This window comes from Fistularia commersonii, chromosome 1 (genome assembly GCF_037954325.1).
Source record: "Fistularia commersonii isolate RoL2024-O1a breed Wild chromosome 1, RoL_Fcom_v1.0, whole genome shotgun sequence".
NCBI lineage: Eukaryota > Metazoa > Chordata > Actinopteri > Syngnathiformes > Fistulariidae > Fistularia > Fistularia commersonii.
In genome coordinates this window covers 18,230,611-18,252,269 of record NC_141284.1, presented here as the reverse complement: position 1 = coordinate 18,252,269, position 21,659 = coordinate 18,230,611, and the positions used below count along the sequence as shown (strand labels likewise).

Genomic DNA, 21,659 nt, shown 5'->3' with positions numbered 1-21,659 from the left:
AGCTTTTATCTCGGAAAAGCTGGGTGTCTTGTACATCATGGTTCCACTGTACGTTGTTCAATTCTTTTGAAAAATTGTAAATTAAAATTTGAAATGTAAATTTAATGAACACTGGTGGTGATGGGAATCATTCTCCCCCTGGATGACTAGAACATTTCGGATGACACAGAACTTACAACTGACTTTACACACTGTGAGACTACAAGGGGCAAAAAAATTAGGTAGTTAGAAGTTTTGAGTGATTTTTCCTTTTTTGAAAATAACCGGGAAGTTTTTACAGTCACTTCCTCGAACCTGATACTTAGTGGCTATGTGTCAGCGATGCAAATAATAACCTCAAGCGTCTCGAAGGGCTTCCTCATTTTATGTCCCGAGAACAGTGGGAGGCATCTGATGGGATGACAAAACAGACAGGTCCTATGACCTGCTGGTGGATGAGATGGGGCCCTGGGGTTCAAAAAATCTATTCTAAACCTGCAGTTGAACATAATATTTTGCTTTTGTTATGTTATAAACTAAAAATTTTCACTATTTTACAAAGATTCTGGTATTGATTTTTTTTATTTGTTTATTTTGGAGCTAAATTGTTGTGGGAGGTTTTGGAAATTAAAATCTGTTTGTTTCTAATTTTTAAAATTGACTATCATGCTACAGCAAAACCATAGGTAGTTTTGTGTCTCATTTCAAAGTTTTTTTTTCCCCCCCGTCAACTCAGTGAGTTTCAAGCGTCTGTGAAAGTCCTGTTGTTTTTTTTTTTTTTAGATTATTTTCATATGAATTTTACATACTTTTGGCATATTTGGTCATTGTGAGGACATCTAAGGTCATCACTTGGAATTCCTATTGAACAGTATATAGATATTTTTTTTTGAATCAAACAAAATTGTAAAATAAGGTCTAATTTCTTTGTTCTATTCATCGAGTTACTATTACCCTGTGAAAATTAAGACATACTCATTCATACAATAGTTCATTACTCTACTCCCTATTGTTATCTATGGGATAACAAGAGGCGGGGTCTAATCTGGATGGGTCAGCTGTCAACCACAGGTCCTTCAACCTTTCACTCTTTCATTCACACCTACAGACAATTTAGACCCTTCAATGAACCTGATGTCTGTTTTTTGACATTGGATGGAAGATGAAGAACCTGCAGAACCTAAGCAGAAGAGCGTGGAGAACCCAGAAAGAGACAACCCAGACATAGCTAGCTAGCTAGCTGGCTAGTTTTTGCGGTATCAAAAACGAGCAGCTGGGCCGGGTGTGAAAGAGCGGCGTGCTGTGATGCAGGCGGGTGTATCAGGAAGTGAATTTCCTACCCTGATGTGAAAGCTCAGTGAAAGGTCAGCCATTTGCATGCGCCTGCATGGCGGGGAGCGCAGTGTGTAGTTTTCACCCGGCAGCTCTGCTTTGCATAAGAACCATCACACTCTGCTAGGGCAAATGTGTCACTCTGTGATCTGGGGATGCGCCTCAAACTCCCTCCCGTCCGCCTGCTCCTGCCTTCTCTCCCTCCACCACCACCACGAACCCCCGGGGATGGATGGAGTTCTTTCAACCACTGGCAACCACCGACTACAACACCTACAAAATGTGTAAATATCTAAATATTCAAATTTCAAATCAGACATATAAGTGAAATGACTTGAAAGTTAACAAGAAGTGATATAATAATTACTGAAAACATTTCTAATATTACATCTATAAAATAACCTAAAACAGTAAAAAGAAACACATTTGAAGGAAATTGCCTCAAATTGAGTAGGAAGCTACACAAAAATATTTATATAATTCTGCATAATAAACAATCAAAAATATGAGGCAAAATAGGGTTCGATGGAGAAAGTTGATTCGCTGTGGCGACCCCTGAAGGGAAAAGCCGAAAGATCAAAAATATGAGGCAACATCAGAATTAGAGAAAACTTGGACTATGTCATTCTATACGCAGCAGGTGTATACAGAGCAAAATTTCATTTGCATAGGCAGTAGCTTACAATATCTAGATATAAATTAAAGTACAAATAGGTACAGTGTAGATGTCCTTGAGTGTCTAGAAAGTTGCCTTCAAATGCATTAATATTATTGTCATCCTATATATAAAAATCTGCAAGAATTCTCCAAAATATAAATTTCCTCTTTGAAAATTCCTTGAAACACCAAATGAATTTCATGGTTATAGACCGAATTTCACTGGCCGACTTTCACCTCGGTCGTTGAAAATCATGGTAATCCGAGCAATTTTCAGATCACTCTTCTTCTAGTCTCGGTCTTACAACAATATCAAACGTGTTTGATATCATTGCATGTCTTTCAGTCTTGACAGTGACTTACACAATCATCAGCCAACAGATGAGGTCTAACAAAACTGGAATCAGGAAATCTGGTAGACAGACATCACCAGAGCGGTATTGGTGGTAGAGATAGAGTTTCTGCAGTATGGATAAATGGGAACAGTGAAGCAGATCCCAATCAATGATTGGAGCGGATGATGTAGCTGCAGCCCAGCTGCCCAGCTTTTACAACATGTCCAACGTATGACGGCCGAGAAGGAAGTGACAGGTTGAAATAGAATTTCTGAAAATATACAGAGAAAACATTGCTTGGTAGGAAAAAAAATGCTGTAAGAATCTAGTTGTAGTTGTGTAAATAGTCACCTTGTAAGATTCAGTCTTTATAAAATCTCAATCTCAGCAGAGTCTCTAAAACTAACATTTAGATGTGAGCAGGTATGAGACGACTTTTCCACAAGTTTTTTTTCCAAATCTTTTCAAAGTCTTCTAATTTCATGGATAACTTTAGATAGAGGACTTTATTGGATGACTGGTCCTGCCTGCTGCAGGAAAACAAACACCACCCTTCCTTCATCCTCATCCTTCACACTCACTGCTTTTCTTCTTTATAAACACATTTCACTCATATTTCTAGGCTCTTCAATACAGTAAATGTTATCCTGGGATTTTAAAGCCATTTGCTTGATGACATCTTCTGCCCATTTTAATGTCAATCCCTTGCTAATTTAAGCAATATTAAATTGAATTGCAGAATTTCAAAATTGTTTCCTAGAAAATTCCAATATTTTTTTTGAATCATTTTAATCAAACCTATTTTGGGGTTGTTGGTTTTTTTCCCCAATTTTGTTTTAATTTCTTATTTCTTTAATAATTTGAAAAAAAAAACAAAACAAAATAATTTCAAGTAAATCCAATTTACAGGAAATTTCTTGCACACATTGAACTATCAATTTTACAATACTCTCCACTCAATCATTGGGTGATTTCTTTTTTTGTTTGGATTTTTTTTTTTTTTCCCCCCACTAGAAATATTCTTTCCTTCTTTAATTTTCTCTTACTCTTTACTCTTCCTATCTGCTACGCTGGCATGAAAACAAACTACTGCAGAGGTAGGGTGAAAACATCCGCTTCTGTGTTCATACAAATTAAATCACGGCTTCAAACCTCCAAGTTAAATACTTTCCGGGTCGACGCTACCTGCCAGATTGTGGAAGTAAACAAATGGCAGCATTACAACTCACAAGCCCACCCCCCACTTCCCCATTGGTCAACCAGCATTAGCAGGTAACCTGGGCCGTATGCTGCGTTCAAGATTCCCTTACACCAGACCCTCAGGGCTTCTTAGGTTTAACTCCATAAAAAAAACAAAAAACCTCTGGGCTCTTTTTCTTTTTTTAAATGTGCGTATTACTGTATTTGTCCGTGACCACTGCTTTTAGCCACATTTTTTTTGACCACAGAAAGAAACTCCGTTCCAATTGGTGGATCCCCTTTTTGTGTGCCCAGGCAACAGGCAGGGTACTCCATTCCCAGCTGCATTCACTGTACAAAAAAAAACAAAAAACTAACTAATTGGGTAGCCAGTGTTTAGGTTAAAATGAGCTCTTGCACATGAAATAGAAGTCTCAAATATGAGGAGGTGCCGTTTAGGGTAATACAATGTTATTAATATTCAAATACATACGACTACATGGAATGGGTTGTCAGGTGTTGTGAACTGAGGTATTTCTGTTTCTTTAACAATTAGAGGGTCTGCTTTGTAAACAGGGGTGTGCAGGACTCCACCACAGTGAACCAAATTGGGCCAGCAGAGGGAATCTTTAATCTGGATCCACCCTGGCAGTGTTCTCTGGTGCCACAGGAGAACACCTGGAAATTATATTCTCGGAGAAGAGCAGAGAGCAGCTGCATGAAAAACCAGTGTTTCAAGGGGAAAAGCGAGATTCATTCAACTGCTGCTGGATTTCTTTAAGATACAATGGAAAAAATAAAACCCACCTTAAATCTTCAATACATTTGCCCTTATCTACCAAAGAGTTTAGTTGTTGCCAACTGGTCCTCAGTGGCAGTTTTCCCTTAAATAATTACCAATACCGGCCCCTTAAAGATGAAACTGCGTGTGGAGAAAAAGATGATGGGGTAGCAGAGGGCTGGGAATGGGCACTGAGGACTCTTGCTGTCACCAACCGCCACGCTTTTTTTTTTCTTTTTTCTTTTTTTCCCTGACCCCTCCAATTCCATTTGGAGACGCAAACAACGAACACCATTGTAGTTACAAGCCCATGACACGGGTGAAGAGGAGCCATGGCAGCAGGGGGCACACAAAAACCGTGTTATGACAGGAACTTACCCTGTCTAGACGGTCAGGTAATATGCCAACCGGAGTGACTTCAGGCAACAATCTTAATATTTTAAAGGGAAATTGCTGGATCAGCTTAGGGTCTGAAAGTCAAGTGAGTTTGTGCAGCTGGACGCTGGTATCTATTCGTTATGTTATATTTGACGACCGATCAGCCAGAATGACAGGAATGTGACACCCTTGAGACTGACGGGATGAAGTGGGCGATCAGCACAGGCTAAAGGAACAGGGAATATTGGTTCTATTTTGGATTCTATCCAACAATAAAGACCTTTCAAATGCCCATGCTGGGCATTCCTTTTTTCTCAAAACTGCTATTTCTGACAGTTTATAGAACACACCCCACCCTAAAGACGGCATGCCATCCACAGCAGCGTGGCTGAGGATGATCTAACGTGGATAATTTGAATGGCGTCAAATAGTGGCAGGCGCTCCTGGTGAGGAGTTTATATAATTCATAAGCTCGAGTGAGAATCTGCCTGCGGTTCTGCGGCTCAGCTGCAGTTGGGGCTGATGTGTGACTCGTTTGTGTCGATGCCGTCGCCTCAAGCTGCGCCTTTCTGTGTTAATAAAATACCGACTATGACCCGAGCGGCGCCATGCTGGGGATCGGTGGGAGCGATTGTCCCTTTCTCTGCCAACAGTTGGGCCCACGGCCTTGGAAACCCAGCATTTAAGTGGAAGTAGTTGTGCATCACTCAGGTACAAACAGAACATTTCCCTTTTTTAGGGAGGTGTGCCTTTGCTGGCTGTGCCAACAGCGCTTCCCCCTTGTGACATTTGAGCTAACAGAGCTACAAGCCTTACATCAACCACTGGGTGGCAATGTCAGGCTAGCTCACCATGCTGATACTGACACTCAGACGGTGTGATTGGTGATGTGGTCAAGCCACCAATCTCAACAAATTGCTGTCTCTAAGGGTATCATGCTAAGCTGACTGATCAACGCAGCAAAACTCTTCCCCGTCAACAAAATCCCCCAAAAATAACATGCGCAGCCCACCATATGAACACACCTGTAGACATGAATCAGTCGTCCTCAGAAAATTCAGTTTGCGTGATGTTTTACTTTCCTGTCTGCCCATGTATCATTTTTTTGCCCTGGCGGATATTGAGTTTGGCCTGTTGTACCTACTGTTTTTCTTTAATAATGAAATACGTTGCGTTCCTTAAGTTCTTGACTGCCTGCAGTCTTCTCTACCTCCCTCCAACTCGATGCAAGTGACCTCTCATCGGAGGCTGCTCATCCATAATCAATTATTTTCTGGACTTTAATTGAATTGTGACAGTCAGCGGTTATATTGTCTTGGAGGAAAATAGAACATATTCCTATTGGATTAAAAGGGATTGCAGAAATGGGATTTTTCTTGCAATGACAGTGCAACAGATAAATGAGCTGTCACATGATAAAATAAAATTTAAAAAAGTGGCGAAGCGATGTGTTGGTCAGTGCACCTCTGAGTTTTTCCCTTTGATCTCCATCAAAGGGAAATGCAGCTGGATTGGGCGGAGTCTCTAGGAAATGTTAATTTCTGACCAGTGTGACTGCCAGGAGGGGTGGGGAGGGCAGCAGAAATGTAAAGCCATGGGGTGATGGAGGCGGAAGGGGCCTGCAACACAGAGTGCATGCGTGTGCACCAGTGATGACCTTGTAGCAGCTAAAAAGTAGTAAGGTGGGCAGAGATAGGTTAGCCCAGACTTGGGCATTTTACGGCCCCGGGGCCACACCCGGCCCGCCAAACTATTTACTTTGAATATTTTAACAAGAATTTCCAATCAATATTGAATTTAGAAACTTATTTTTTCCTTTTGTTTAATTTTAGATGGATGATAACATACAAAATAATGTCGGTCAGCATAGTTATATTATCATTAATGATATTTTTAAATTGAAATAAAATTTCAAAAAATTGAAATACTTAAATTGAAATTTTTATTTTTTTCATCTAGTTGGCATAAGAATTAAATAAGAAATGTGGCCCACCAGCCAGAATAATTGCACAACCCCATGTTTAGCCGTTGGCAAATCATCTGCCATAATAACAAGGGCCTCCCTGCTGGCACGTGGGTTTTATGTTTCAACCAACTCTGTTGCATATGAATCAATAAATATTGATCCCTGATAGATACAGAAGCAGTCAGAAGCCAATAATTCATCCAATCATTTCACCTTTTCAAGATGAAGAAAACTACTGTTATCTCAGGACAAAAAAAGTTTTTTAATTTAATTTTATTTCTTTAAGATCAAGAGAACTTCTGTGAGTGACGGTAAATCCTCAAACAGACTGGCAAAATAGAAAAAAAAAAACACTTGAACGGCTCTATGCAGTGACCTTGGATTCAGATAAAGCCCTGGTACAAGTGCTAGAGTCTTACAAGTTTCTCAATATTTTCAACCAAAGAATTAAGACTGAATAAAAAAGCAAGAAGTTATTTGACGTATTTTTTCAGACTAAAGGCAACTGAATAGAATGAAATTAAACTAAAATTAGCATAGTATATTTGATTTCAGAGTTACCCCAAATTGATAATTCAAGATATCCAAACTTTCCAAGATAATGGTCTGATCCTTGTCCATAAACCCTAATAATTCTGTCCAGATCTCAAGAACACGGTCAGTGTCAATCATGATGCGTCTGTTTGACCTGTGAAGAAAATTTTCATATTTTCTTAGACTCGCAAATAACATATGGTTCTTGAGTGGTTTCATTTAACAGCTAATGACAATAACACACAAAGACTCAAGATAGTGTCTTGAACACATCATGCCAATATGATCTTTTTCGACTGGAATAGTGTTTTTATGAGGCAGGGTATGCTAACATGCAGTTAGTCTTCACTTTCTGAGTTTATTGATTCGAGTGCACAAAAAAAACCTGCAGATAGACACACAAATCTGGCTACTAATCCCAGTGAAAAGACTATAATTAGCTTTGTTTTGTGAAGGTATTTTTCCTCATCTTATATACTTCATACCTCCATGCTGGTGTTAGCATTAGCATTTTAACTTCTGTTCCAGAAATGAGGCAGATTTTATTACCATTGAAACAATTTCCAGACTTTTCCACTAAATTTCATGAATGTCTGCAAAAGCATGAGGGAAATTAATGCACGTTACCACCTAGGACTCCATGGCGAAGGAGCTTCGCGGTGCCAGACATGCTGGCTCATTTCGTCCCTCATTAAGTCCAGATCCAAGTGTGCTAATGAGTTGAGGTTTTAGTGTCAGAATTCTGATAGATCATTAATCCGTTACTCAACGATGATCTGAAGTCACTGCTTTTATGTGCATCAGTCATTCCTATGAATGGAGTCGCATTTGAATACCGCACATGTCACAGTCAGCTCACAGCAGTCAAATCTCTGCTCGGAAATCCTTTTTCTTTTTTTTTTTTAATTTCATATGAGTTAAAAGCTTCCAGTGTCATAGCTCATTCACAATTATTCCCATTAAGCGCATTAATGCATTTCAAAAAAAAAAGTAAATGAACAAAACAAACTCCTCCCCTTCCCCTGTTTCTTTCCTGTGATGGTAAGAGACATCTGTCTCAACTTGGGTCTTGTTACACGATTTGAAAAAAACTCAAGGCTCAAATTACGTCCTCTTAAAAAAGACATTTGACATTTCTGAGTGCAATTTACCGTCAGCCAGCTAATAATCCACATATAGCCATCACGGGAAGGAGGGTAGAGGAGGAACAAAAAAAGGGGGCCATGGCAGAAGTCACATTTAAAGGAAATTGCTTTGTATTTCAGCATCATGCAGCACTGTATGGCCTCTGTGTGTGTGCTCACATGTGTGTGTATGCATGCACGCACCGTCCTTTTTGTCCTTGTGCCAGATGTCAGGGATGTGGCACGCGGCTCATTAGGGTGCCAGCGCATCTCAGCAGTGGCATGGAGATGTCTGATGGGCCTTGTTTCGGGAGAAGCAATGGGGCTCCCAAGGAGGAGCGATGGGATGATGGTTTGGCGAGTAATGATGCACAAACAGCGGTGAGAGCTATTGTCTCAATGAGTCATCAATCAGAGGGGGGAATCCTGCTACAGCCTTTGGTGTAGGAGCAACCTTCATTTACAGGATGTGTTCTTTTTTTTTCTCCCCTCTTTTTTTTCACATCAGAGTTTGTTCAAGGAGAGGTGTGTTTTTCCAGCGCTAGCACAGTGATAATCATAACATCCATCCACCTTCTACTGCTTATCATAAGTCGGGTCGCGGGGGCAGAAGCCGGAGGAGAGAGGCCCAGCCTTCCCTCTCCCCAGCCACATGGTTCAGCTCCTCTGGGGGGGATCTCAAGGCATTCCCAGGCCAGCCTAGAGACAGTCACTCCAGCATGTCCTGGGTCTTCCCCGTGGCCACCTCCCAGAAAAACATGCCCAGAATACCACCCCGAGGGAGGTGTCCAGGAGGTATCCTGACCAGATGCCCGAGCCACCTCATCTGACTCCTCTCTATGCGGAGGAGCAGTGACTCTACTCTGAGCCCCTCACAGATGGCCGAACTTCTCGCCCTATCTCTAAGGGAGAGTCCAGCCATCCTGTGGAGAAAACAGCCGCTGCTCCAGTCTTCCGCCTCGACAATGGAAGCAGTGGGACTCAATGATCCACGCAGCCCTCTGAACGTGTTTGTACTTATGGTGGAGGTGGTAATTGAAACTTGTTCTGACAGGGGACTGATTTGCTGCCAAGTGCACATATGGACATTCTTATGTCTGAACATGGTGTTTGTTATGGACATTCTGTAACAAGCACAGAAGTCTAGTAACAAAATGCTGCTCAGGTTCAGATCTAGGGGAAGGGCGTTCCTCCCAATCGCATCCTTCCATTTCACAGTGTTGTTGCCCATGTGAGCGCTGAAGTCTCCAAGTAGAATGAGGGAGTTCCCAATAGGAGTGCTCTCTAGCAAGCCCTCTAGGGACCCCAAGAAGGGTTGTTTGATGCATAGCCGCAAACAGTCAGAACCCATCTTCCACCCGAAGGCGGAGGGAGGCCACCCTCTTTTCCACCGGGTTAAGCCCCAATGTACAGGCCCTGATATGGGGGGCAATCAATACGCCCACACCTGCTCAGTGCCTCTCACCAGGGGCAACTCCAGAGTAAAGGAGTCCAGCCCCTCTCAAGAGGCCTCGTTCCAGGCCCCAGGCAGTGCGTCCTGGTGACAAAACTGCAGACACTACCAGAGCAGCTTCCTGCTATTCTGTCCATGTTTGTGTGCGTATGCTCTCGAGCAGTAAGTATTGTCAAGGGGACGAGAGCATATTTCAGGTCACAAACAAGCTTCAGATTTAATTTGCAGAAGAACAACTTGATTATGTTCTCTCAGGCAAAAATAGCTCAGGGAAACATAAGCGAGACGACACAGGTGAACACACACACACACACACACACACACACACACACACACACACACACACACACACACACACACACACACACACACACACACACACACACACACACACACACACACACACACACACACACACACACACACACACACACACACACACACACACACACACACACACACACACACGATATAATGACATTTACAATTCAACAAACTGTGCCCTTGTTTGGAAGGGTGTTCAACTGTGAACACTTTGCAACTGTTTGGCATCAATCTGTGTGCAGTTGGGTTTAAAAAAAAAAAAAAAAAAAAAAGTGAAAGGGAAAAAACTAAAATATAAACCAAGGCTGTGTGATTCCATTCGTAGCAGACTGTGCAGTGACCTTTTATTCAGTTGGGGGAGGGGGGTGGTATGACTGCAGTAACCAGGCTGAATCAAGTGGCAGAGCAAAGTGTGGACTGTACTCTCTATGCCGGAGGCCATTTTTTCCCTCCCTCTCATTCTGTCGTGACTTGAACAGATCACCAGTGCAGATCAGTGCTGTATCAAGACTTGCTTGGTAGGAAGCTGCTAGCAATAAGGCAGATAACAAAAACCTGCAGTGCTCTGCTTTCTTGGTGAATTATTTCTCAGACTACTTGGGATCAACATAACAAAAATTATATTAAAAACCTGGACTTGAATTAGTTTGAAGGAAAAAAATGCACTTCACAGTGACTAAGTAGCACTTAAATACGAGATTCCTTTATCAACAGCCCCCTATTTCTGTGGTTGCGGTTTTTAAATTTTCATCCAAGTCAATCCATGGATTTATGTGATGGACGATTCTTTTTTTAGTAGTAACCATGACAGAAATGGACAATGAACACCACTTACTTTGACAACCTGCTTGGGTAGCTGGTTCCACTTATCAGACAAAATATTCATATATAATCTGCAACAGGTGTTTGGTTCCTGTTCCTTAATGATGCAACACCATAAATGGCTCAAGGATTTTGCACAAATTCAAAAAGTTCCGCCACTTTTCAAACCCTGTTTCAATTTGCAGCTCAACACAGCCCCTCTTTGTATTCAGTGACACAGCTAAGTTAGGTCCATACCCATTGAGCTTTTAGGAGGCGAACAGAAATACAAATGGGGCGGACCGAATAATGGGGTTCCTCACAACATCCCTGAGTGTGCGGTGTACCCTGACATTGTCTGTATCTTGCAGGTGTGAGGTAGATGAGATCAAACATCAATCTGTTTGTGTAGTTCGTACTCTTGAATCAACTAGCGGAATTAAAGAAACATGACTCTGGGGCAACAGTTCTCAAATAAAAGCAAAACTTCTGAGATCAAAAAGGAATGTCATTCAAATTGTGACTTCCCACAATTGCTAATGAAAGACCTCAAACTTCATGCAGACTGAGTCACACAAAAATCGAAAGTCTGGCCAATTTTGGTCACACGGTCTTTAAGGAAGACAGAGGACAAATGCATATTAAAAAAAAATAAAGAAAAAAAAGGAAAAATGCAACATAGCTTCCATTTCAAAAGGCAACACACAATTTACCTGCAAATATGGCCACCTAGTAGTGTCACAATATAAATGAAATAGTAAGGAAATATAAATTGGTGTAATAGAATAAATGTAAAAAATTGCTATGCTGATCAACAAAACCTGTGTGACAACCACAAAAAAGACCCTCTTTATTCCTGTACATTAGGTGATAAATACATTTTCAAATTCAGACAAAGCGCAGAGAAAGGTCATATTAGACTAAAGCATCTTGCGGTAATTCCAGCCGCCTTGAAAGAAAACCGAGACGTTCCGAGATGCAACGAATGCAGAGAGATCTGGTCTTCCTCCTCAGACTTCCAGTGACTGTCCACACGGTCAGGAAGGCAGACGCCTTCCTGAGAGTCAATGACACTTTAAAAAAGAGAATATGAATGTAGAGTTGCAATCAGAAATATTCAACTGTCTGATCTAAAAAGACCACTGATGCATTTGTACCAGCCCTCATCAGGTCATCTAGTAGGTGTCTTGCAGTCCCACAGGGGTTTCTTTCAAATGACCTAAGTTGTTATGTGCCCTTGATTACATTTTGTGCTCTCTTCCACAGACAGGCACGTTTGCAGCAGTTCTATGAGTTATAAACTTCCTTACAGGGCTCCCAGTGGGGTCTTTCAGAATGTTGAAATTTTTTAGAAGTCTGGCACCCAGGGCTCTTCAGGTGTGATGAAATAATCTCAGCCCTCAGCATTGTGAAAGCTCCTTTCTCTTTCCCATGATTGCAACTCATCTCTAATACCTTTATGGGCAGGGGTTGTATATGCATTTCAGTTGAAGCAAATTATGGATCATTATGGCATTTTCAAAGGCTTAATTATGTTTCAACTCTTAAGGCCTAATATAGGAGTTGAATACTCATGTCATGGCCACATTAACAAAATATACTGTTGTAAATACTTCACCATGAATTTTCTCAGTTGACTTTGTGTCACTCAGCACAAATATCTATGGGGTAGAATATTTGTGTGTGTGAGAGAGAGAATTAAGTGCTTTAGTTGGCTTGGCGCAGCGACACAGCCACACACACACACACACACAGAAAACAGGAAGTATCCTCTCACTGTCTATAAACACACGTACACAAAAAGAGGCTGACTTTTTTTCGGTGGGTGGGGCAGCACTTCTTTTCAAGGACGTGCTCTTTGACCTTCCATTGTCCTGAGGTTGGCTTGGCTTAGTGTAGCCACACACACAGAAAACAGGAAGTATCCTCTCACTGTTTATAAACACACGTACACAAACAGAGGCTGACTTTTACAAAAGACAATTGTCACAGGCAGTTCATCATCACTCTCAATCTCCCATGACAGCAAAAGCAAACAAATTATGAATAATCCATAAGTGGGCAGATAGTTCTTCACAATATCACTGCGTGATTGTTACATCCAAATAAATTGAGACAAGAACACAATTAGCCGATATGACAAGTTCTACAACAATGCTATTCTCATTTCAAATTCCAGAACTGTGGGTCCACAAGACAACTAATGCTCTGTCGGCACTGACTCTGTGAATCTCAGCTTTCAATCCCAGATTAGATTTAACACAATAATCCGGTGATGTCATGAGCCTCGCCTCTGTTCTGCTGCCATCAACATGGAACTACAACTGGGATAAATCAACTGTGATCACCGAGTGTTTGAATGCTTGAAAATTGTACATAGATGTGAATGAGAGAATGGACGGTTAATTGTCTCGATATGACTGGCAAGTGACACACCCAGCTTAAACCCTGCCTCATGCCCCAGTGATGGTTGGGATTGGTTCTACCCCCTCTGTTAATAATTTTGAACAGCAGTTAAAGAAATCAAAACTCAACTTAAATAATGGAGCATTTAGAAAAAAAAAAAATTCAGTCATTATTTTATTCATTATTTTGACGGTAACTCCCCCATGGGCTGTTAGTTGGACTGATCCAGCTCCGGTTCACTAGGTGGCAGCAACATACAACTGAAACATTACTATAGGAAAGGGGGTCATTGAGACTTCCACCACGAGGAAGAGGAATTGTGTGACTGTCACAGCCAGACGAAGGAGACGCCGCTAGTAAAACTTCTGTCAACACTGATGTTCTGAACTCTGCCACTCTAATGGTCAACTTTAATCCTGATCCAATGCCAGCAAGAACAACCTGCATAGCTCATTGGAGTGTGTTGTTGGCTCGAACCATCCTTCCCAAAATACTCCATCCCTTTAATGATGAAAACGATGTTTAGGCCAAGAAGGGCTGAAACTTTGTCCACCATAATGGATCACCATATCTTTGATTGTAGTTCTGCTCTGCAGATGACCCAAACAGCTGAAATGCAAAAATAAAGACTTTTGCCAACTGCCAGGGGAGCAGTGTGCAACATTCCGTTCCTCATTCCTCTTCCAGGAGAACAGTATACCATGCACACAAAATAACACAACAGTCTGGCGGCCACAAGTGCATGCTACGGTTTCTCAGTTGACCCCCCCCCCCTTGCTCAGCCACTCTGGAGAGCCCTGATCCGAGGCATAACACCTTCAGTTCACACATGCACACGCACACAAACGCTTCTAAGCCTCGGAGCGTGGGTTTCTCAAATATCGGTTTGCCAAAAATTGGATTAAGCCTTTCCTTTATCAGGTTGGCAGCAGGGAAGAGGCTAATAACAAGCAAATTACTGCAGGATTTGGATTTAAACAGGTTTTGTCTCGTGGGGTGGTTACTTTGTGGCTTGATAAGCAGTAAATGACATTTACCACACCCAGTTTGTCTGATAACACTTCAGAAGTCATAATGAGCGCGGCGTTCATTGCAAAATATAGTGACATATCAAGATCACTCAACAGGACCGATGTCTCACACACACACACACACACACACACACACACTCTGCTGGAAACTACACAGGATGACACAGCAGTGAACCCCATGAACACACACACCACTCACCATTTCCTTTGTATGGGTTTCCCCCCCCACACACACACACAGAATAATCAACAGGAAATGTTTGCTATCTTTTACACTTCCAAAGCCCTCTGAGGGGTGTGTGTGTGTGTGTGTGTGTGTGTGTGTGTGTGTGTGTGTGTGCGTGCCTAACTGTTACTGCTGACACAGACACATGCTCTCCAAACCCAATGTAAAAGTTCAGATATGATATTGGCAATTCACCTGTCCACAGTTTCGGTAAATAATGTCCTTTTTTTTTTTTTTTTTGTTCTCTCAGTACCACTGGGATGGATTCGGATTCATCTGCACGTGTCCGTACTGTGTGAGTGTATGTCACCTAGGTACATTAAACATTAAATGGCTTCTATTTATGGTCCTCAAAGCGCTTTACGATGTCACCTCATTCATCCATTCATACAGTTACACTCAAACAGGGCCCTGGACTCATGGCTGACGCTCTTGCACTTCTGAGGAGTTATAGAGTGTGAGTGTGTCTGTGTCTGTGATGGGGTGGGGGCTTAACACATAAGTGTTTTATTAAAAGGCTGCTCTGACATCTGAGCGATGTCCATACATGTGGGGGTTTACGGATCACACACACAGGAAACAGGAAGTGGGGTTAACAGGAAATACCAGTAGATGGCATTTTTTCAGGGATATCTGTCTCTTTTTGACCTGAATTGCTTCGTAGTTTAATATGTTTATAAAAGATACTGTACAATAATTAATGGTTCTTCTGACCCTCATGAATATAACATTTTTAGAAGACGGTTAGGAAATAGTTAGAATACCCAAATAAATATGGTGGAAAAACATCTGTGCACCCATGAGCGAATAGTTTAGCTGAAGAACAGAAAAGAATCTCACACAGGTGAAGAGACGTAATCACATCCTGATAAATGTCCTGCTGACATTTCAAATCAACTACATGCAGGAAAAAGACATACTCAGGAGGTCCTGTGAAGGAAGCTGGCGTTTCTGGATTGGACAAAGAAGCAACATCTCAGATGATCAAGAACCGATCAAGATTGCAAAGAACACTGAAAGAAATGTACAAACACGAAGGACAAAATAGGTTCAGTGTTCTTCTCCTAGATGTCTGGGGTTGCACCTGGTCAGGCAGCTGGTTGAGAACCACCCAGGCATGCATGATTGTAATTGTGCCTGGAAACTAACTAAACTGAAGTCTGATTCAATTATGAAGTGTGTTCCTTCAAGATCTGAACAACGCAACAAGACTGTCTTGCCTTTGGTGTTGTCCTGCCTGTGGCTGGGAGGGCAAACCAGAAGATGTATACAGGGAATAGATTAAGCTATTTTCAAATACAAATTACGCCCCAAAAAACACAGGTGACAGACAGCAATTTCAAGAATATTTCAAAAGCCTTTTCTTGCATTGTCAAGAGAAGGTAACTAGATACAAAGAGGAAGTGAGAACATTTAGCTACAGGTGATGATATCACTTTATTATAAACTCAAAAAGAAAACAGGTATGAAGGTCTATGAGGTCATGGACACTAACTTAATAGCTGCAAAAAACACATTTGACTGGATGAGGTGCATTACATCCATGGATGCGTAGACCCTGCGTGTCCTTCAGCTGACCTTTGAAGATACATTCACAGCATGAGTGGACGGGGGTTTGAAATCTTGCACTTCACAGGACATGTCAGTAAAGCAGGACTTAATGTCTGATTATTGCTGTTTTGCACCAAGGAACAGAATCAAAGAGAGAGAGAGAGAGTGTGTGAATTTCCATTCTCCTTATTGATGCCTTGAGAAGCTAAAGAGGAGTTTGTCATCTACCTTGTAAGTTCCTAAAATAATTCCACCACCAATCAGACCAAAGGCTCTCCTCCAGAACCCCTGGACCTCAGCTGGAGAGGTGGGGTCTTATTTCCCTTTGTGCTTAAACGAAAAAAATGAATAAAAAAAGAAAAACCCTCTAATAAAGCTGCAGAAAAATATAATCTGATGTCAGATTTAAGTTGGTTTTTTTTTATGTTTTAAATCTCTGGCCGTCTCTGCCAGTGACAGTCATTTGCTGGCATTCACTATTCAGCATTCCATCTGCAGAGGTGTTCCGTTTCATCAGCTAGGGATGAAAGGCTGCCGTACTCTTCGCTTTTCATATTTTTGAGAGGGGGCATGTCAACGCTATCAAAATAGATTAATCCATTTTTTTTTTTTTTTGCAAAAACCTCTTGCTGCAGAAATGTCACTTTACTTCAAGAACCAAAGCAGAACAGCCGCATCCTGCTCAGCAAAGATTCAGTTAGTGGACAAACATACCGTGCAACAGGGACAGAAGAACAAAAAGGCATCCGTCAGTAAAATGTTCACAAACAATACATAATTTATCACCTGGAGTACAACATCACAGTGACCTCAAACAGTTTTCATTCAAAACAGTAATCCCTGAATTTCACCCTTAAAATGGAATGCATTTTTGACTTGTTTCTTCACCTTCAACAGGCAAAATGGCTGTGCAGGTTATCCTGGTGCAGATGGTCTTTTTTTTTTTGGTAACTGCAAAAAAAAAAAAAAAAAAAAAAAAAAAAAAAAAGGGGGGGGGGGTTAAATTATGCGTGTGTCCCTTTCTCACTGATACCAGAAGTAACTGCGGGGTGAAAGCAGGGTGATAAACCATGATTGACAAGTAGAAACAACAACAGAATTTGTAATCAACTATGACCCCTGCCCCCTCCACCTGTCACTTTTGTAGCACACGGCATGTAGCGGCAGCGCTGGCGGGTTAATTCCCCTCCAGCTGGGTCAACATGCCGTTAAAACTGGCGTTCAACTCCCAGCGGGGCCAAGGAACACGCTGGCACTCTCAGTTCTGCCCTAAGGGTTTGGGGGGGCTCACGATGGAAGTGCTAGGCAAATGGAACTTACACACACACACACACACACACAAAAGAAGTAATCCTGGTTATTGCAGTTATACACCCCAATAGTGTGGCGTTAACAGTATTCGTGGAAAAATTCAAGGTCACGGGTGTGTCACAGATCTGTGTGTGATTTTGAGACATTGAGCGGTGTTCTCAAAGTCAAATTGAAAACACAGAAATTAAAACCCAACTGTGTTTCTTCCAATGGAACTTTCTTGGAATTCTCTCCCCAAAAACACACATCTTAGTTCTGAGTATTTTGTTAAATTATTAAATACCTTAAGGGTATAGATGATGTAGTCTGTGGACTATACAACAGGAATTGCAGCACAGAAGTCACCACACTAACTCACACACAAACATTTTAAAAAGTACAAAAAAAAAGATCTATTCACAGGAGGGGTTCTCTCTTTTATTGGGTTATTAGTAGTTTACTAACTTTCCGATTAATTGCTTCACCAGAAAACAAGTCAAACCAATAAAAGGTGGAAAAATTGGATTTAATTTCAACCTTTAGGATAATTTGTCTTGTATTAAATACAGGCACACGCCATGTGCACTGAAGTGTTAATCTTAAAAACAAAGCACAATAAAAACAAAAACACAGACTGGATTTATCCATCAAACGTTATCTTAACCTGCATTGTTAGGGGGATGCTGGAACCTGTCCCATCTAGCATTGGATGGGATGCACTGCACATCGGCAGTGGATCGCAGGGCCACATACACAAACAACCATTCACACATCTGGGCGATTACTCCAATTGACCTCCTGCATGATTTTGGACTGGGGGAGGGACCAAGAACCTGGAATGCACACAGACATTGATGAACATGAAAACCACACAGAATTGAAGTGCATCAATGACCATGCGCCTCCAGTGCCTGAATGTAGATTTGTTCATTGGTTAATTCAGATTTCTGATTATTGACGAAGAGTTAATTATGTAAATATATTTACATTTTTCAACATGCAGTCAAGCAAATTTTTGTTGAGTCCTTTCCATTTAAGATGAAAGAGACAAAAGAAACAAAAACACGCAAGTAAATTCCTGTCACAAGCTCTTGAAAATCAGCCCCAGTGACGTTTTGTTTCGTATTCCAACAACAAACAAACAAACAGAAGACAGCGAGTGTTAAGCATTAGAGTGGAAGGATAAAGACACCACATTTCACTGTTTGTCGGACTTATAGCATCTTGTTTGTGTTTTGGCAGTGATGTGTGTGTATGTTGACTTGGCTCTGTGGCTCAACGTCCTTCTTTGACATGTGGACAGGCTCTGTCTCCCAGCATACTGATCACAACAACAAAAAAAACAAAAGAAAAAAAACAGAACTTGAAAATACCCCGAGAAACTTTAACGTAATACAAAACACTTTACAACAAGGGTGTAAAGTTGACACAAGTGCGCACACACACAAAGTCCTCCTCACCCCCCATCTGAAATGTCCCATGTCCATATTTTATATCAATTTCAGCCAAAAACTGAAATTAAAAACAAATTTTAGATTAAAATAGAAGCTATATCATTGTTGAAGTCAGTGTAAAAAAGAAAACGGTGATTGTTTTTAATTCATTATTCTCAAAAACCTCAGAAGTTTTCATGTTAACGATAGCTGTCATTTTTAAGTCTACTTTAGAAGCATCTGTAAACATGTCCGTCCTCTGTCTGACTATGCATCCTCAGCACCCACCTGTCCCTGTGACCGGTAAGGCACAACAATCCTGTTAAAGTCCAGGAATCCTTGGAGCACTACATGGAGCATTTCTTTATACAAGGACAGGTCCTATCTGGTCTCCAAGCATGGTTCCCAGTCAAGTCTGAGGCACTCTGCATTTAAAGACTCTCCAGGTTTTTCCAGGGGAATGCATTTTAGATTTCTGTTGTTCTAATGATTGTCATTCTGTATTTTTAAATTTCCAGCTGGAAATGGCAATTTTTTGAAAATATAACTTTAAGGTTACAGTTTCTAACCATACCAGAGACTACCTGAAAGTTTTAGGGTTTCAATATATCATGGAAATAAAAGTTACATACACTTAACACTTGAACCGCTAGCGGTAAAATGTACCTGGAGCTGCCTTTAAGTCTTTGTAATTTGTTTTTCTATGACATGTTCAAATTACACAAAACATTCCCTCCGACCTGTCTTTTACTCCCATGGCCCTCCGCTTCTCATTTGCCACTGCCCCATGTACCACAAGTGCCTTGCCAATTTCCTCCCATGAACTGTAAAGCAAGTGTTTTTAGTCCCACTGCAAACCAAATATCATAAATATGCTGATAATTCACACAACCTCTCCAAAAAAAAGGCACCATTTTACAAACGCCTAGTTTCAAGTTTTAACTCAACACTGCTCCAAATGGTTTTCAGTGGTCTTGCTCCATTTGTTTTTTTTTTTTTTTCAGTTAGGCAGAGACCAATTCATCTGTATACATCTGTATCCATGTCCTCCTGAAGCCTTGCATGGTCACGAAAAGTATGATTAACAGCCTTGGCTGTTTAATTTTTTTTTTTTATCTAAATCAACCCACTACATATTGATTAAACTCCAAGCTATTCTCCTTGTGCATAAACCCCTCCAACCACGAAACTCTCCTGTCAAACGTTATCAACAAAATATAAAAAAATAGATATAAATAAAAATATATAACACATTCTGAAAATAAATAGTCAGGTTCATTTCCTGCTGATACTCATGCCATGTGTTGTTTACTTTCCAATAAGCTGGTAATAAAATGTAATTTCTAGAAAAATACACAGTATTTCAAAATTTTAAAAAAAAGATAAGACAATTTTCCTTATTTCCTCCAGACATATTGGTAAGTTCCTGCTACATCAATTAGCAATTTCCCTTTACGTATTGGCCAAGTATTACAAATGTTGAAATATATTGCACGGAGGTCACTATTGGGGAAATAATTGTCATCTAGAATTGAATCCAAGTCGGACAGCCCTGGCCTACTAAAAGATCAAACCATAGGGTGTTGTATTCACAACAACAATAATAATAATAAAATTGACCCCCCCCCCCCCCCCACACACACACACACATTTCTGCATTAATATCAAGTTTTTCAGCAAACTCGAGGAATTAGAAGAAACCACGTGACTAAGCTAATGGAGGGATGAATCAAATTCCCCAAAGAAATAATCCCGGTTGCGACCGTGCGGACCCTCCGCTCATTTTTCACGCCGCGCTGGAAGCGGACGACGTCAGGCAAAATGTATTTAAAAATTAAGAGTCAAGAAAACTTCATCTTGAATTAAATGAAACATTTTTTTTTGAGGAGGCGTAAGAGGAGGCGTCCTACCTGCGGTGAACCGATTCTCCGACATCCCGGTCACTTCTTCGTCCTCCTTCGCGGTTTTCATGTCGATACCCGGTTAGAAAAAAAAACAAAAAATAAAAAGTGCAATTAAATAATAAATGTGGTGCCGTGTCCCCTCCGCCTTCCCTCCACTCCTCCGGTACCGACACCCACAAACATCGGGAGATGGAGGGGGGGGGGGGGGGGAGACAACAAAAAAAAACAAAATCCCGGTTGATTCGTACCTACATCGAGGTTACGTTAATCAAGTTAATTAACGCCGCTCGAGCACAGGTGTGGTTGGCAGCAAGCGGCACGCGCCCGGCGGGTTCCTGAGCCAGTGAAGCCCCGCCCCCTCCTCTTCCTCCTCCCCCCCCCCCCTTCGCCCGCCCCGCGCACCGCGCACCGCGGCGGGCAAGACGCGGCTGCGCGTCCGGACGCGCCGGGCGGAGGACCGGGGACGGTGAGAGCGAGTCGCGGACGGGGAGGACCGGAAGTGGCTCACCGGAAGTCAGGATTTGAAAAGGTGGACACATACATACATACATACATACATACATAGATGTAGAAAAAAAACATACATACATGTAAAATCTATTCCACCATTGCTTGTACTCACAACTGCTTTGGTTTGATGTACAAGCTTTTATTGATAGGAGAATTTGATTCTCACCTCAACTGCAAGTTAAGGACAGTTTCTTTCCTGTTTTAGTCAGGGAAAACACCCAGTTGATGGTTAAACGTATGTTTGATAAGCAATAGCTGTTGTTGGCCACAGCCATGCCACACAAGCCTGCAATACAAGTAACTGTTCACGCTCAATTCTGGGTAAAAAACAAAACAAAACAGAATCTTTGCACCCCAAACCACACCCAAAAAATTCCCAGTAACCCCAAAATCACACAGAAAAAAAAGCATCGACATAAACCCGAACATTTGTGGCTCGCTACACTCTGAAGACTGCACCGAGGT

General features: G+C 41.4%; 1 protein-coding gene across 2 annotated transcripts in view; it reads right to left on the bottom strand.

The window, feature by feature from the left end:
• The window catches only part of slc4a11 (solute carrier family 4 member 11), a 117,846-nt gene extending 96,889 nt beyond the window's left edge, over window positions 1–20,957 (bottom strand). The window contains exons 1-2 of one of the 2 annotated variants that reach the window (XM_086152406.1): window positions 20,937–20,957; window positions 20,691–20,736 (exon numbers count right to left, since the gene is read on the bottom strand). In XM_086152406.1, coding sequence (XP_086008532.1) covers window positions 20,691–20,715 — 25 coding nt within the window. In that variant the 5' untranslated portion in view covers window positions 20,716–20,736; window positions 20,937–20,957. Of the gene's footprint in view, window positions 1–20,690; window positions 20,848–20,936 lie in introns of those variants that run through there. The other variant, XM_086152380.1, reaches the window with a different exon arrangement.
• Between the last annotated feature and the right edge of the window lie 702 nt (window positions 20,958–21,659).